Genomic DNA, 15,596 nt, shown 5'->3' with positions numbered 1-15,596 from the left:
GTCTCGCACCTTTTTGGCTGTTGGTTTTTGGCGCGTCGTTACAGAAAAACTTTCATCAACAGAACTGATTTTCTCCTTTTTATTCAACACAATTGCACTGGTTGGTGATGAAGAATGGAGGGGCAGGATGAATAAATGCGTAATCCGTAAGTCTCGGGAAAGCGTTTTTGAGCTTACGAATCTGTAGGGACTGGGGCAAGCAAGGTTTCGGCTGTAAACCAAAATAAGGATTTTACACATTTGCGTTATTTCCTGAGTGACACGGAGTGACATTACTGGAGCAGTCGTCCATCTTACCGACACAAACAGGAAGCGCTTTAAGCGTGCAGTTTCGTTTGAAATGAGCAATTGTTATTTTATCATGCGTTTTTGTTTTCTATTTAACTGGTAGTAGCTTTTAGTAGCCAGCGGACCAAACAAAAATTTACTTTCATAGCACAACTCTCTTCTCATGAACTGGCGCGTTGGGTTGCAACTGCTTTGTTTACTCTATAAACGATGCCATTAATATAACAATATTACGATACGAAACGGTCCATTGGCAATGTCTGTGAAGCATTTGTTTATTCTAAGCCAGCTGGGCTAGAGAAACTTCACAAAGTTTCGATCTGGCTGATTTGAGCAAGTTTGTCAGGTTTCGTTCGACCTTTCCTAAAAGGCAAGGTATCATATTTTTAAGATATTGTGCAAAGTCCCTATGCGAAGTCGAGTAATATTTTTTTGTTTTATGCTGAAATCGTAAGTTGGAACGATCGTTATGATGAATGCATCGATCAGCAGGATGTTCTTGCTACTCCTGCGCAGGTTAACCGAACCGTAGTCCCTGTACCGGGCCACACCGACGAAGAATTTACGCTACATCAATCAGAGACCGAAATAGAGTTTTGCGCTGGGTGCCCTCTACCAGAAAGGGTCGACCCCTTGGGTTGTACCCTACCGCTCTTCCCGCATCCCCCAAAGAAAATCTTGAGTCGTGTTTTTTCCGTTCCTCTTGGCAACGGTTTGGCAGCCCCACAGCCGTTGTTGGCCAAATGTCAGCTAATATTTGATCCGAGCAAGATGGAATCTTGTATTGGCGTTCCTCAGCCGCGGATCACCGAAGGAAACAGTCTTGCCGGCGCCGCACGAGCGCACGATGGCAACAACTGTTAAATGAAAACAGCGCTCGCCGATCTTGGCAAACGTGTAAGTCTTCAATAATTGACGACTTTTAGAAAAGCACAGTAACAGGAGCGAGAAACAGCGCCTAGGTGTACAGTGGTTTTTAAAACGATGGGCAAGCAAGAAAGAAAAAGAAAACCTAGGGGACAAGACAGAGTTAGAGAAAACAGTTACCGTGGAAAATAGACACATTAACTAGCAAATGAAAAAAAATTCACGAAACAAACAGTTTTTCTCACATACAGCCAGACGGGACACACATACTTCCACGAACTGACATGCACGGATAACCGGTATTGCGCAATAAATTGCGGAGTGAATAAATGTTCTAAAAATACGCCGCACATTAATGACGCCCCTGGCCAGGGTACTGTTTAGCTGGGGAAACCAGAAAGAGGGAGTTAGCAGCCAAGATAGCCGTCACAACGTTAAAGAGGGAGAGAAAGAGGGAAGAAAACAAAAAAACATGATCGCGGAGGACCCCTGGCAGACAGCCCGTCCGTAGCCAAGAAGGAACTCGTTGACAAAGGACCTGGCGGGCTAAAAATAGGTACGTGGGGGTCGCAAAAATATTAGCGCTAAGACCCAGCCATGTCTTGGTCGATCCGACCGTCGAACCAACCTGTCGGCCTCAAGGCTTTCCGGAGCAGTATGAGTGTGTTTTCTGTATTCTTCAAGGTTCGATTAACATTTTCTTATCCTCACGACGACGCTCGACATGAAGCTCACACCCATGATTGTGCGAACACCATGAAAATTGAAATCAAAACCAGAAACTTCGAATCACAATCACTAATGAAAAATAAAACCACACGCATGAATTTCGGTTAATCCATCAACCGTTGCCAACAATCAGCGGCATTATGGACTGTAACCGAATCCGTCAGAAAGGTTCATTCCTGGCGTCAACATTTGTTGTCCAACGAAGCTGTTGCGTATTGCGTAACAACTTGTCGCGAAGGATAAAAAGATCTCCAGGTAGCAGAATACAACGATTTAGTTATATGTATCATTAAACTACCCCGACACCTGCTCACTATCCATTTTGTTCATCAAAGCCATCTTAAAAATATATCATCGTCAACTTGTTTTCCTTGGTCTAGCCATTTCTCGTGGTGCTGGCCACGATATCTCGACATGGCCATGTCGTTCGTTCTTCAACGATGGTCAGCACGTGGCAATCTTGCGTTAAGCATCGGATAGTCTTTTAACGCCACTTCGGGCATTTGGCTACTAAATTGTTGAGTCCAGTAGTACCACCATTACGTGCAACATTGGCCACATTTTCACACACATGCTCCTTGATGGAAGCCTTTTTTCATTGTTTTCTACACAGTTTGATTTTGAGGAACCTTATTCACACACACTCTGCTCACTGAAATCACAAAAGATCGCAGTGTACGGATCTCTGATTATAGATCAAATATGATCCTACCACGCAGATTGGCAATTAGCAACAATGGAAACAAGTGGCACCACACAAGAGACACGGGACGAAATGGTAGAATCATCCCAATCGACGATTTCAACCTCACACACTTGTTGTATATAAACCATCAATAAACAACTAACATGAACGGAAATCGGCTAAACACTTTATTGTCCTTTGTCCCCAGAATAAAATAGATGTTACTAAACCTTAGACGCTATAATACTTTCTAACGACTGACCTGTTTCGAAAGGTCGAGACAATCGGCAACGAATTCGTACCGCGCGAGTCCTTTTATAAATTTCGGATTCTTGTCCCGGTGCGCCGGTGGTTGATTCAGCGCAAGAGCGGCGCACCTCTACCATCGTGCAGAATGATTTGAGCGCACGCACACTGCTAAGTGATGGAAACATTGGCTCAGCGAGAACAGGTGCACTCGTGCGCTAGTAGTGTGACTGGCTAGAAAGGGACTAAGAGATGCCGTGCATGTACTTAGAATGGCATATTAAAGTCCTTCGATAACATCTGATTCGATACCGCAGGAAAATTTACATTTGTGAAGCCTGATTTTCTCATGTAACCTACTAAGGGCTTCTTGAATTAACATTAAATTAAAAGGAAAAAACTTTATTAATAATCTTAAAAAAAAAATTTATTTTTATGGAACTCAGATTTAGTTTTTTTCTGATTCTTCACTGATTCTTATAATTTGTGCTTTCCTATGAAACTAAGACTAACATAAAGGCTGTAACCGGGTCTACGGGTCGTAGCCAATCCGTGCCCGAACCACGGATAACATTCCCATTCCCGCGTGAATTCATTCCGCAACCCGGGTCTCATTTTCCACACATTTTGGCGCCAATCCAAACGCGCCCGATCCAATGGAAAATGGCAAAGAAAAGTGTCACGACAAACTGTGTAAATGCTCCCAACAATAGACCAAACATTGTTGATCTAACAGAAACATCTGAATAAAACATTGTTTATATGTTGCGGTTACAGGAAATTGGGAGCAAACGATAAGTTATTTTCGCAGCAAAAGGAGATCATCAATGGCCCAAAAATTTCTTCATTTTTCTTTTTTTATGGGCGTGATTGACCAAACCTTAAGCTGAAATATACACTGTTAATTGAAATTCCCTTATATGGTACGTAACTGTAATTAGTTTATTCAACAGTCATCGCTCTGATGATGCGATCCTCGGTCACCATGGAGACGCATGGTGTTTTTAATCCACCAAGTCAAGAAACATGCACACTGACACTGTTTCGTTTTGTAAGGTAAACACGAATGGCATTTGACCCCTCAATTTTAAACAAAACTTGTCCTTTGTGAACTACGATCGATGCTTGTCTTCGACAACTTTTGACGCTTCCATAGCAGTACCGCGGGCCCATGTCGAAGTGACCGTTATCCACGCTAGGCGTTTGTTCGCTTTCCGGTAACCGGTAACCGGGTGACGTTCCGACGATTGACGTAAAGATATTTTACTTCAAGTTTTCGCACAAACTTTGGAACGGTTTAGGCATGTGAAGCGAAAAAATGATAGAAAAAACACACAACGTAAAACCAATAATCTTCGTCATGCGTTGGAAAATGACTCGACTTTAAGCGTCACGTCTTTGCCAAATGCAGGGTACGTTAATTGTGCGGCCTGTGCGAGCTGATGGACATACCAAAGGTGTCAAACTACGTCAAGAAGTTCCACCTATATGGCAGCAGGCGATTGTAGTCATTAAAGAGTACTTAACAAGAGCATGAACCACCAGTCACAATCCGGCGCGACGGCGTTCAAGCTGGCCGTTGATTAATACTCAATTCTTTATTTTATGACAACTGATTCTTAATAAATACGGTAAGTGGTTTTAGTAACCGTGTTGTTAAAAAAATGATTAGTTACGAGTTTTGTTTTGCGAAATAAATCTAAAATAATAATATTATAAGTTGCTGCAAAATTTGATGGTGTGCGAGTGACCAGAGTGACCAACGAGTTTCGTTTGCCGAACTTACATGGCCATTGTGGAATTGTGCAATGTCAATGGTTTCAACGAAGATAAATGATCCCTTATCCGGCAAAGAGATGCAGGGGTGTAAATACAGTTGAAAATTTCGGCTACTAGAGAAATTCAAGAGCGTAAGAATACATATGCACAACAACAGCATCCTGTGTCTATGTCAGGACGGATCCTACTGAAGACGAGTAGGGGAGAAAAAAGACAGCCATGAGAAACGAAACTCACCGATCGTTCTTCACGATCGATCCGCAAAAATAGATTACAATAAAATTCTGCCAAAAAGGTTGTGTCGGTGTTTCCTTTTTTACGCAGTCCTTTCTTTGGTTTTTTTTGTTTTTTCTTTAATATATTATTATTTTCTGATAGTTCTCTCATTATTTTTAATTTTATTCTTTTGGCTTGGGAGTTTTCGAAAGGGTTCTTCAATACGACAGTTGATAGGAGGAGAGGACACAAGAATCTTTCTTGGCGTGCCTCACCAAATATTTCCCATCTATTGGTTTGCATTGGAATGTGTTAATGAAAATAAAATGGATAATGGCGTATGAGCTGCGTAAAAAATAACAACACATAGCGCATGTGGGGGGAAGGTGTTGAAATTTTTTGAAAACGGCTGTGTTTAGCGAAACGCTGCTAATGCTGTCTTTCTTAATTAATTTTCCGAAATAAAACAAGCGTAAACGTTGGAAAAATTCAACAAACAGCGTTACGAGACTAGCTGAGAGGGGTGACGATCATGAAGAAGAAAATACGAAAGAGAGAGAGAGAGAGAGAGAGAGAGAGAGAGAGAGAGAGAAAGAGCGAAGAGAGCAAGAAAGAATGAAAGAGATGGTGCCAAGATGTGTTAGCCCCGAAACTGGCCAACGGTAGTAGTAGCTCCTGGCTCCTGTCGTCACCACAACATGTCTGAGTCTGGGTTCGCTTAATATCACCTAATAGCTAGACATAAAAATAAAAACTCATATCCTCCATCCGCCATCACGTTGTCCTCAGGATCGCTCATATACGCGGTTGCGTCGGTTTTTCGGGCGTCTGTTTTTGGGTTTGAATGTGTGCGAAAGTGGTCATTGTTTCCGAATCGACCATGAACCGTTACTGTGAGCATTATTACTATTTTACTATTTGAGAGTCATTTCCAATTGCTCATGTTGAAATAAGATACAGCAAAGAAGAAGTACAGCAAAGATAGGAAAGAACAGCAAACCCCTTTCTAAGCAAACCGCACATTTTAAAGTACCATCCCACCAACATTGGAGACGCGTCCCCGGTTTCGCTGGGCCATACAAGCATTCTAGGAGTTATGTAAAATGGCTACGGTATCATCGACTGTCATACAGGGGTTGCGTTGGTGTTGGCGTATGTTGTGCGTGGCTGTAGTCAAGAGTTCAAGATCACTTGGAAGCAGTCGTGGTCGTTGGCGGTGTTGGCCTTTGCCAAGCGCGCGTGCCGACGCAATGACGTTCCGCTTCGCGTCCAATGACTCCTCTTTTGCGTGGACGTGGAATTTTACATGGTGATTTCATTTTGTGACGATCCCTGATGTCAGCAAGTAAGAGCATGTGCTGCTGCTGATATCCCCTGCCAACCGTAATCGACGTAGCGGTCGTTCAGCCTTCAAGGATTCGCGTTTCATCGAGGCGAGAATTTAAAAAAAAATTTGCTCACCATTGGCGTTTTACTTCGTTTCCCATTTTTTATGGACTTTTGCCTTTGCCAAATTCAAACGGCAACCGATGATTGATACATCAGTTTCATGGATGACTGTGATTTGCAGAGAACTACTGCCGCACTGTGGTCCTATTTTTAGGCGTAGGCAATTGTCTGTCAAGTATGGCGGAGATTTTTTACGACATTGCAAGTACTCTTTTTCGTGGTGTCCCTAAGTAGGTTTTTTTAAAGTAGACTTTGAAATTCTACATTCAAACATTAAAATCCAAACAATCAGTTAATACCTTAATGGGATTGTTCGGTAATGTGTTGCCCGCTCATTGACGAGGCGACGCGAAACCCCATAAAAGTAACAATCATTTTATTTTCGCCCTCACATATTTGCAATTGACCAGTCGGACAGACTTCGTTCCTACTTTGAAATTTGTGTTCCGTTTTTCTTGCCTCCTTCTTATTTTCTCCTATTCTCCTTCCGTACCACCGAATGCAAAAAATAAGTGTTCTCTTTGACAATGAACTTGAGGCAAAAGCGAGTTAGTGTGCCAAACCGCACGAAACGTGAATCTTCGAGACTTGGAAACCGTGACAATGGTGTGGTTTGAATTATAACCTCTCGGTTAGTTGAGAGTTGAATAACGAAATTTGTTTGCACGCCTGTAGTTGGCAAGGATAACCGGGCGTAGAGGGCGTCAAGGTAACGGCATCATTTTCCACAACAACGTCTGTAGTCATATTAATTTACAAGGTTTAAGCCTTTTAGTAATATCGATGTGACAAGTTCTGCAACCTAAGTTAGTTGTATTGACTTTCGACGATCACTCTTTAAATACGGCTCAGCACGTTCTTCTAAATAAATATCATGCCGCTATCACCCTGGATATCGACAGATAAATCGAGCAGCGTGTTTGGAGTTCCCATTGTTGGCACCTTAAGGGGCTAACGGATTTAGATTGCGCTTGATGTTAAAACTGGCAATCGCGCTGCTTGTGGGGGTAGTCAATTTCTGTGTAGCTGCGTTTCGCAAATTAACCTGATTATATTTGAATTCTTATCCTGAACTTCAACCGGTTAGCGGTCCTGGCCTGTAAAAAGACACCCTGACGCAATGCCCTGTACTCTGATTCTAGTGGTCTATTTATATTAATTTCACGTTACGTTGGTTTTCCCTTTTATTGGCGTTAGCCCTGAGAACCTAAATTAACAAAAATAAAAAACCACCTAGGAAAACAACAATCGAAACTTTAGATGGGCAAGAATTTTCGATATCAACGCACTATGTCAAAACATTTTTTTTTTCTTAGAAGAATGGACTGGGCCGTATTTATATATTTATTGTTCTCAGTATCACAATTCTGTGGAAGGAGACACATGGTAGAAGCACGTGCTGCAGGACTTTCGCAGTGCCAAATAATAGTTCCCGGCTAGCCCGGGAATGTTGAAAATCAAGATAATTACTCGACTACCGGCGCACAAGCCAAAGGCGAGGTAATGAAAAATGGAAAGTGTGCATGATGTCTGCTATTAATAAAACATATTAATAAGATACAGTGACCAGCGGCCAAACAGCGTGCGTGATGGCTATCGCCACCTCGTAAGACTAACCACGATCGAGCCCCAAAACGACGTCAGAAGAAGCCAAAGGTTCTTTAGGCGTATTTTTAGGTCGAATCGCGTCTCGCGCTAACAAGAACAATGTAAAATGTCGCTTTAATAATAGCGCAGCATAGAGAAATTTAACTGAACTCCCGGAAGGTTGGTTGATTTTGCGAAAATCTTCTGTACAAGAACGTGCTTACCGGTTGGCGACCGCTAAGATGTTCAAGATCGTGGCGGATGTGTGCAAAATGGCGACGTCACGGATATGTGTCCCATACCAAGCGAATCGCGAGGTTATATAATCGCTGGTTACCGGTTTGAGCCAGCAAATCTGGCAGTTGGTCGCGTCTGCTGCTTGCGGTTCACCGGTGGAAAGAATATAGAGAAGAGGGATCAACCCAATGATAGAAATCAGTAATATTTTTAAACTATGAAGTGTTTGGCTTTTTTTGAATGCTCAGAACGTGTCTCTCTCTTTTTGTTATTCTTTTTTTAAATTTTTTAGTAATTCTTGCGTTTTGTCAGGCATCACTTTATTTTCTTTACCTCGCAAATCGCTCTAGTAAGAGAACCGGCATCTTCGAGCAGAATTATATAAGACTCATCGGAACTCGTATCAGCTAGATGCGTCGTCGCTTTCTCTTCAATTGTGGCAAAATGCAACTTTCACCAAAAGGGAATATGAGAGAAGATCCTCAAGAAATCACAACGCGTTCGGCCAGAAAATTCCAAAAATAAATATATTCAATATCAAACATCCGATGGTGACATGAAATTGAGGCTCAAACAGCTGTTTAGCATCGTCTATACAGGAAAGAGGAAACCGTGTTAAGAGTGCAAGCAAGCATTTGTGGTTCTTATACACTCCTATTGTTTTGTTTGCAAACAACTATTTCGCGCTGCGTTTTCAGGAAAGAAACGAAACGCAAAGTAAACTAAAAGCAAAATATTGTCACAAAAATTTGCTGATCAATTCTTGACCTACTGAATGAGCTAAGACTGACTGGCTGGTTGGCTTATATCGTTACCATTTCGAGTAAAAAAATCATTGAAATAAAAAACAACAGCGGCTTACGATACAAACCGAGCAAATAATAAAAGACAGTCTCTTACCGCAAAAATCAACGCAGTAGCAATAGACCCAACTGGAGAGAGTCATGCAAACGAAACAAGTCGCACCTTCCCGCGATTGACATGAAACGTAATGCACTAGTCAGCCGGCGAGCATTACGCAACGTGGTGGTGCATTGTACACCGAACACAGCATAAGCGTCATCATTTTGCCCGTTGTGCAGCCTTTTGGTGCAGCGGCGTTGTTTGCCAGTGGCACTGCATCGGCGAGACATTGCTGTCGTTGCCTCTTTTCGATGTTTCTTTATTTATTTTATTTTTCCCCTGGTCGTCACTCCAGTTCGTCATTATAGTCTGTGTTGTGGCACTCTCCAAGGGACTTCCATTGCCATCTCCATGCTTCAATGTGGCTATATGCGAAACACTGATCGTTACCGCTCGTTACAGGCATTTCATCGTGGCTCGCGACTTTAGTAAAGCTTGGACCACGTTCCGCGATGGATCGTATTAACGGAACTTTATAAAGACTGGGTTTCTTGGGTAGTTAAAAACACTTGTTGCTGCTTTTTTTCTGCTAACCTTTGTGATTTCGGTTTATTGCATTTGTTTGTGCCTAGATTGTGTGCAGCGATTTGGCAAAAAGTGTGTGCATTTCGGCGAAAATTGGTAAGAAATCGTACGAGCCAATAATTTACATATACTATGAAAAAGTTGCGCTTGATCGCTTTGATTGTGTACCGAATTCTGATTACGTCTGCGGTGTTCTGTGCGGCCTTAGTGCTGATCTACTTAACTGCCATCGATCCGAGTAAGTGATTCCTGCTGACCAGTTCATATAGATTAACTCATATTTACATGATAAATTGCTCAGCATTGCGTTTCTAGCACGAGCAATGAGCAACGTTCCATAAGTTTGTGTTTCACGATTATTTTTAATTCTAGACGTGTTAAGTTATCTCATGCACGTCTTCGTTGAGTAATATATCTAATACATACACTATTCAAATAGCAACAAGGAAGTGAGAATGTGGCAACAAGCACTCTAAGTTGCTTGCTTGTCTTAAAAATAATTTACAATATAAACTTAATTGCTACGAGCTCGTTTTCCCCGGACAGCCTATGCAGCTGTTACGCCAGGCGGCCGGGCCGACCGTAAATATTAAAGTTAAGCCAAATTTGACACATTTAGTTCAATCCGAGGCTATTGCAAATTCACTTGTGAATAACATTGAGAGAAATTATAAGTCAAATTGTCCAATGAGAGTATTGTCAGAATCTTATTTTAATTGGAAGAGCCAGGAGATAAGTAAATTAGCACATTTTATGTTTATTATTTATATAATAAACTAAGAAAAATATTATGCTAATATACGTATATTTTGTGGAACTGTAACTTTTCCCTACTTCGCCGACTAATTGAAGACAGTTTATTCTAAGCCGAAAGCATACTAGAAAGCGAGGCAATAAAAAAAAAAAAAAACTCTAATTCAATAATAAGCAACATCCGGAATAAAGTAAAGATAATGAAAATCACTAGAATTGCCAACTTCCGCCACCAGCTGCCGAAACGAAATGTGACCAAAAAAACACTGTCCCATCATTTAGCGTCGCTTGATATAGAGACGCAAAATGGAAGAAGCGCAAATGAATCCTGACAGAAGATAGAGCAACAGCTAAAATCGGGTTTCGTCATGATTTTATTCGAACAGCTTTGCTGCTTTCTCTCGTTTCTTGCTCGTTTGTGTTTTCTCGACATATTTTTTCTACGAATGCTTAAAAATATCGCTAAAGGTGGTGAAAATTCGATTCCCTCTACCACCAGTTGCAGTCTTCACGGTGTCTTTTATACGCCGCCGTGGAAGTCATTAAGCTTTGTCAACTTTTGAACGCTACGCTGCGAACGATGGATGGATGTCGCAGTTTCCCGGTGATTTTTGGGGTGTTTTATTTTTCTATCGCTACCCTCATCGGAACACAATACATATAGCCGTGTGACACCGGGGTTGAATAGTGACCACTGCTTTGCATCCCCTGTGTGGTAGGCAATCGCGTTTATAACCTCACTCTTTCATTCTCCACACGCGCAAGACGAACTTCGACGATTCCAAGCTGGGAGAGGACATCTATTTTTGGTCCACACCCCACCAGGGACCCACACGACGTGAAAATCTTTGGGAGCTTCGTCGCAGTGGGTAATAAGTGTCAGGAAAATTTATCTAGCTTCTAGCTTCAGCGGCGGCGCGTTCGCAGCAGGATTGCTAGACAAACGATCGCTTAGTGAGTCCGGTCTGGTTCCGGGGCACTAACGAACGACGCTCGTTTTCTGCGACCTTTCCAAGGCAACGCACTAGAAGGTAGCACTCTGTGGGAAAAATCTGAGTAAACCAAGTGAGAAGGTAGTCGTAAATTGTCACAAATTTGATCGAAATCGTGCTACTAATCGAAAAGGGCAGCTTCTTTTTAAGCCGCTGGTATTGTGCAATATTGTGCTGCTATAAAACTACTGCTACTAGTGGATTGCAGTCTACGAATCGTTTTTTCGTGTTACATTGAATTGTTGGGTATTCTCTTCCCTTGATTGTTGCTGTACAATATATCATATATTTAATGAATTATTTGTTGCTGGCACAACAGTTTTGAAAGACTCAATGCATTTCGATCAGGTACTCAATTAAACCACGAAAAACGCATGGAAGGAAATGCAAAAATCGCATCTTTACAGTTTAATTGAGAAAACAAGCTATTCCTGCTTCGATCATGTCCATCCTCAAGCTTATGCGGTGAACTTTGCTTTCCTATACAAATAATTAGCGCTGAGCGATATGTACCATATGGTAATGTAAGGGGTTTGCCTGCAACAATTCAACCATTTCTATAAAGGTTAACTCGCGCCGCGTCCCAGTGGCTGACGTCGGATAGCAAACCACGCCAAGGATGTCTAATTAGCTCAAAATAATGTCCGCCGAAAAGGATTTCCTCTCAATTCAAATGCCAGCTTTTTTCAAGGCCGGGAAATAATTTTCTTTTTATGCAACAATTTACATTTTCATTTTCATATTATTTCCTCGAATGAAATCTCATGGTTTGGAGAGAAGTTCGATGACGGCTCATCGGTTGGAAAAAAAGGGTTCGCCACTTCAACTGCGAATGGAATTGTTGAAATTCCATCGCGCAACATGTGGTTCCTTAACCGATTTCCTGATGTTTTCTGGAAAGAGCCGTATTTTCTCATGGCACCGAACAACACATCGGTAAAGGGGTGATATTTTTAAAGTGATCCTAATGAGCCGGAACAGCCACTGCTTGCGGTATACGAAAAATTTATTCTGGCAAGAAAAAGATTCTGGTTTGTGATCAATGTAGGGACGACTGTTACGTTTGTTATTGGATTAAATACAAACAAGGTTGTTTTGGTTTCTTTTATATTCCAGAGGAACGAGTCACCTCCTGTGAACGAGTGTGTAATGGAGTGGACTGGCCACGAATATGTCGTTTTCAATTGGTGATACAAAAGCGAATTATCTACCCCGATAAGTATGTTATGCGGTGTAAAGCTTGTATTCCATCCAACTGTTAAATGATTTCCACGAAAAATATTAAATACTTAAACTAACAAATTCAATCCCATTAACACACGTGTTTCGGAGCAGATATTATATTACAAAGTAGTTCCGAGTACATATTTTCATACATATATTAGTACAGTATATATTTTCTTTGTTTACGATGTCGTAATTTACGAACGCCGCCAACTGCAAACGGTTCCATTTGTTCTGTTTACATATTTGTTATGGTAAATTTGAGCGACATAGTATTTTACGGATTCGGGGAAATTGAACATACATTCCGTCAAGTCAAGCATATAATTTAAGTTTTTAATTATCGACGTAATACTTCTCTTAACACCTAATTGATGAAAAGGGTTCGGTTCTTACAGATTGCCGCAGCCAAAAAGTGTCAACGGGAACTCAACGATTAACCGAAAGTTCAGTAAAAAGGAAGAACCAATTGTATACTACACCGTCAATGGCCGCTTCGTGGGTCCCACGATTACCGTCTGTGAGAACGACTTCCTGGTGGTAGATGTCGAGTGTCAGATCCCCGGCGAGAGCATTTCCCTTCACTGGACAGGTCAAAGCCAACGGCGGACACCCTGGGCGGACGGGGTGCCTATGTGAGTGATCTGTAAATCACCGCTAAATTTCCCCTCCCTCAGTTTAGCTGATTTATGGATTGTTTTGGGTGAGCGTCAGTGTCTTTTCTTAGAGCCGCTCCTTTTCTTCAAGTTCAACCTAGGAATCATGAAAAGATTTTTCGCGTGCCTGTAACAGTGCCAAAATCATTCAAGGTTAGGATGTTGCCTGAAGCGGTTCCAAAGTGTGTCTGTTTCTAATACTCAAATGACGATGTCAATACATAAAAATTTGGTTAGAACTTTAAATCGCGAGATGATTGATCGATGTGGAGGATTTCATAAAGAAACGTTACGCAAATAACAAATGGATATGCAGAGGCAAAGATCAGCTTCGTAGCCCCGTGTTGAAGGATTGTTCGGATCTATTCTATGATGATTTCGGTGAACATTAAAAATGACAGACTGTCAAGCGGTTCTTTCGTAGAAGATGGAATGCTGGCGAGCGATTTATCTTAGATTGTTTTATCGTGTATTGTAATCCGAAACCGCACACCACGCCGGGAAAGAGGTACAATGAACAACCATTTTACCTTTTTCCGATACTCCGCGCACGAGCGAAGCCGGTTCATTAAATTACGAAAGGGCGCGAACCACATCTGAGACCACTGACCGGTATTTTTAGACATCAAAAATTGAAATCCGTTACATAACGTCGTAGACACCGCGAAACTCGTTCAAAGAACACTCTTCAGAGCACACACGTTGTTCACACACGTAATGAGTTGCAAATGTTTACTATTTCAGGATAACTCAGTGTCCCATCACGAGCTTCACGCGCTTCCAGTACACGTTCCAAACGGATAAAGCTGGTACCCATCTCTATCACGGGTTTTCCGGTGTCGAAAGGACTCGGGGTCTTCTCGGGGCGCTCGTGGTTCGGTCGGCTGGTGAACAACGGAACCACGGAACTATTCCACCTACGGAGAGTGTCTGGGTTGTTGTGGAAGTGAATGGTGTACTGACCGTTAATGGCCAACACCATTGGCAGGAGACGCTCCCAAGGGCTGCAGCAAGCCTGCGACATCGTGTTCGACTTGTGTATGTTTCCAGGTATCAGTGTCAACATTGGTTGGAGCTGGAAGATCACCGGATGCAAGTGTTGGCCCTCGATGGGAATTTGCTTGAACCGAAAATGGTTAAACGCGTCCTACTTCACGATGGCATACGCGTGGATCTGGCCATCATCCTCGAGCAAGTCCCAAAAAGAGTTAAGTCCAATTTCGAAATACGCTTCACTTCGATGAACGACAATGGCGACGGTGGCGGACAAACGTGCAGTCAAGAACAGTCGGTCTTTCGGTTCCAGTATGAGCCCTCCCGTACGGTTGACGATGATTCAGATGCTCTATACATCGCATCTCTGCCACCAACCAACAAAAATGAGTTGGATCTTGGTGGTGGACTTTGTGACGTTCAGGAACCGCAAAGAGTCCTCTGTCTACGAGATCTTCGAGCACTCCTAAAGGACCAGTTTCCAAAGGAGTTCCATTCGTACGACACTCGACTAGAGTTCACCATTAGTTCGCAGGTGGTCGAGGAACTAGGTCCCTTGGAAGGTAGGCTGCACATAGGATAATTATAATTACTTGAGCTGCGTGCTTGTTACTTGAACCTTCTTTTTATATCTCCGACCCTTTCTCTTTCTCTCACACTGCAGATGACACCTATTACGAAGTCGTGCGTTCCGTGAACGGATTCACATTCGCCTTTCCATCGGTGATGATGCTACGTGAACCGGTCAGCGCCGAGCTAAGATCGCACACTTGCGGTCATCGGCGGATGCCAAGAAAGTGTCACCCGTTGATGGACCGGTGCGAGTGCGTTCACGTCGCGCATCTCGAAACAGGTCACCGGGTGGAAATGGTTCTAATTAATACCGGTAGGTTTGCCTTGTCTATGCCCTGAACCCGAACCCTCGCTTCATCCAATTTTTATTCGTTTTCTTTTTGTTACCCCTAAAAAGATCCTTCGACCGATTACGTCTACCATCTTCACGGACACACATTTTTTGTGGTTGGAATCGGTGAAAGGTCGGCTGAGCTGAGACAGAGTGTTTCGCTCAACCTCGACAGACCAATCGGTCGAGACACAATCGTTGTGCGACGAGACACGGTAGTTATCGTTAGGTTTGTGGCCAAAAATGCCGGACTCTGGTTGCTTCGGGACATCGGATCGGAACGTTGGACCCGCGGGCTTGACGTTGTGCTGAACGTCAGCACCCGCCACCAGACAGCGCTCGCCTTGCCGGTCAACTTTCCTACCTGTCGTCATTTTGTGGGGCCGCGGTATTTTTTAATCTGACACAAATTATTCCTATGCCGTTACTCGTTGAACTATGGCGTTCCAGAGACTTCAGTGAGAAAAGGCAATTTTTCTGTGATATTTCCATCATGCGATTGGTTTCAGAATCTACTGGTGGAAGCATATTTCTATGTAAGTTGAAAGTTACGTTAAGTTAAA

The 15,596-nt window shown here is 42.6% G+C and overlaps 1 protein-coding gene across 1 annotated transcript; it reads left to right on the top strand.

Moving 5' to 3' along the window:
• The first annotated feature begins 9,643 nt into the window (after positions 1-9,643).
• LOC128267583 (uncharacterized) lies at positions 9,644-15,437 on the top strand. The gene is made up of 6 exons (XM_053004459.1): positions 9,644-9,749; positions 12,373-12,475; positions 12,879-13,115; positions 13,881-14,692; positions 14,794-15,015; positions 15,100-15,437. The coding sequence occupies exons 1-6, from the start codon at positions 9,644-9,646 to the stop codon at positions 15,435-15,437; spliced, it is 1,818 nt and encodes a 605-aa protein (XP_052860419.1).
• The last annotated feature ends 159 nt before the right edge of the window (positions 15,438-15,596 follow it).

This window comes from Anopheles cruzii, chromosome 2, assembly GCF_943734635.1.
Source record: "Anopheles cruzii chromosome 2, idAnoCruzAS_RS32_06, whole genome shotgun sequence".
Classification (NCBI taxonomy): Eukaryota; Metazoa; Arthropoda; class Insecta; order Diptera; family Culicidae; genus Anopheles; species Anopheles cruzii.
This window is presented reverse-complemented; position numbering and strand designations above follow the sequence as displayed.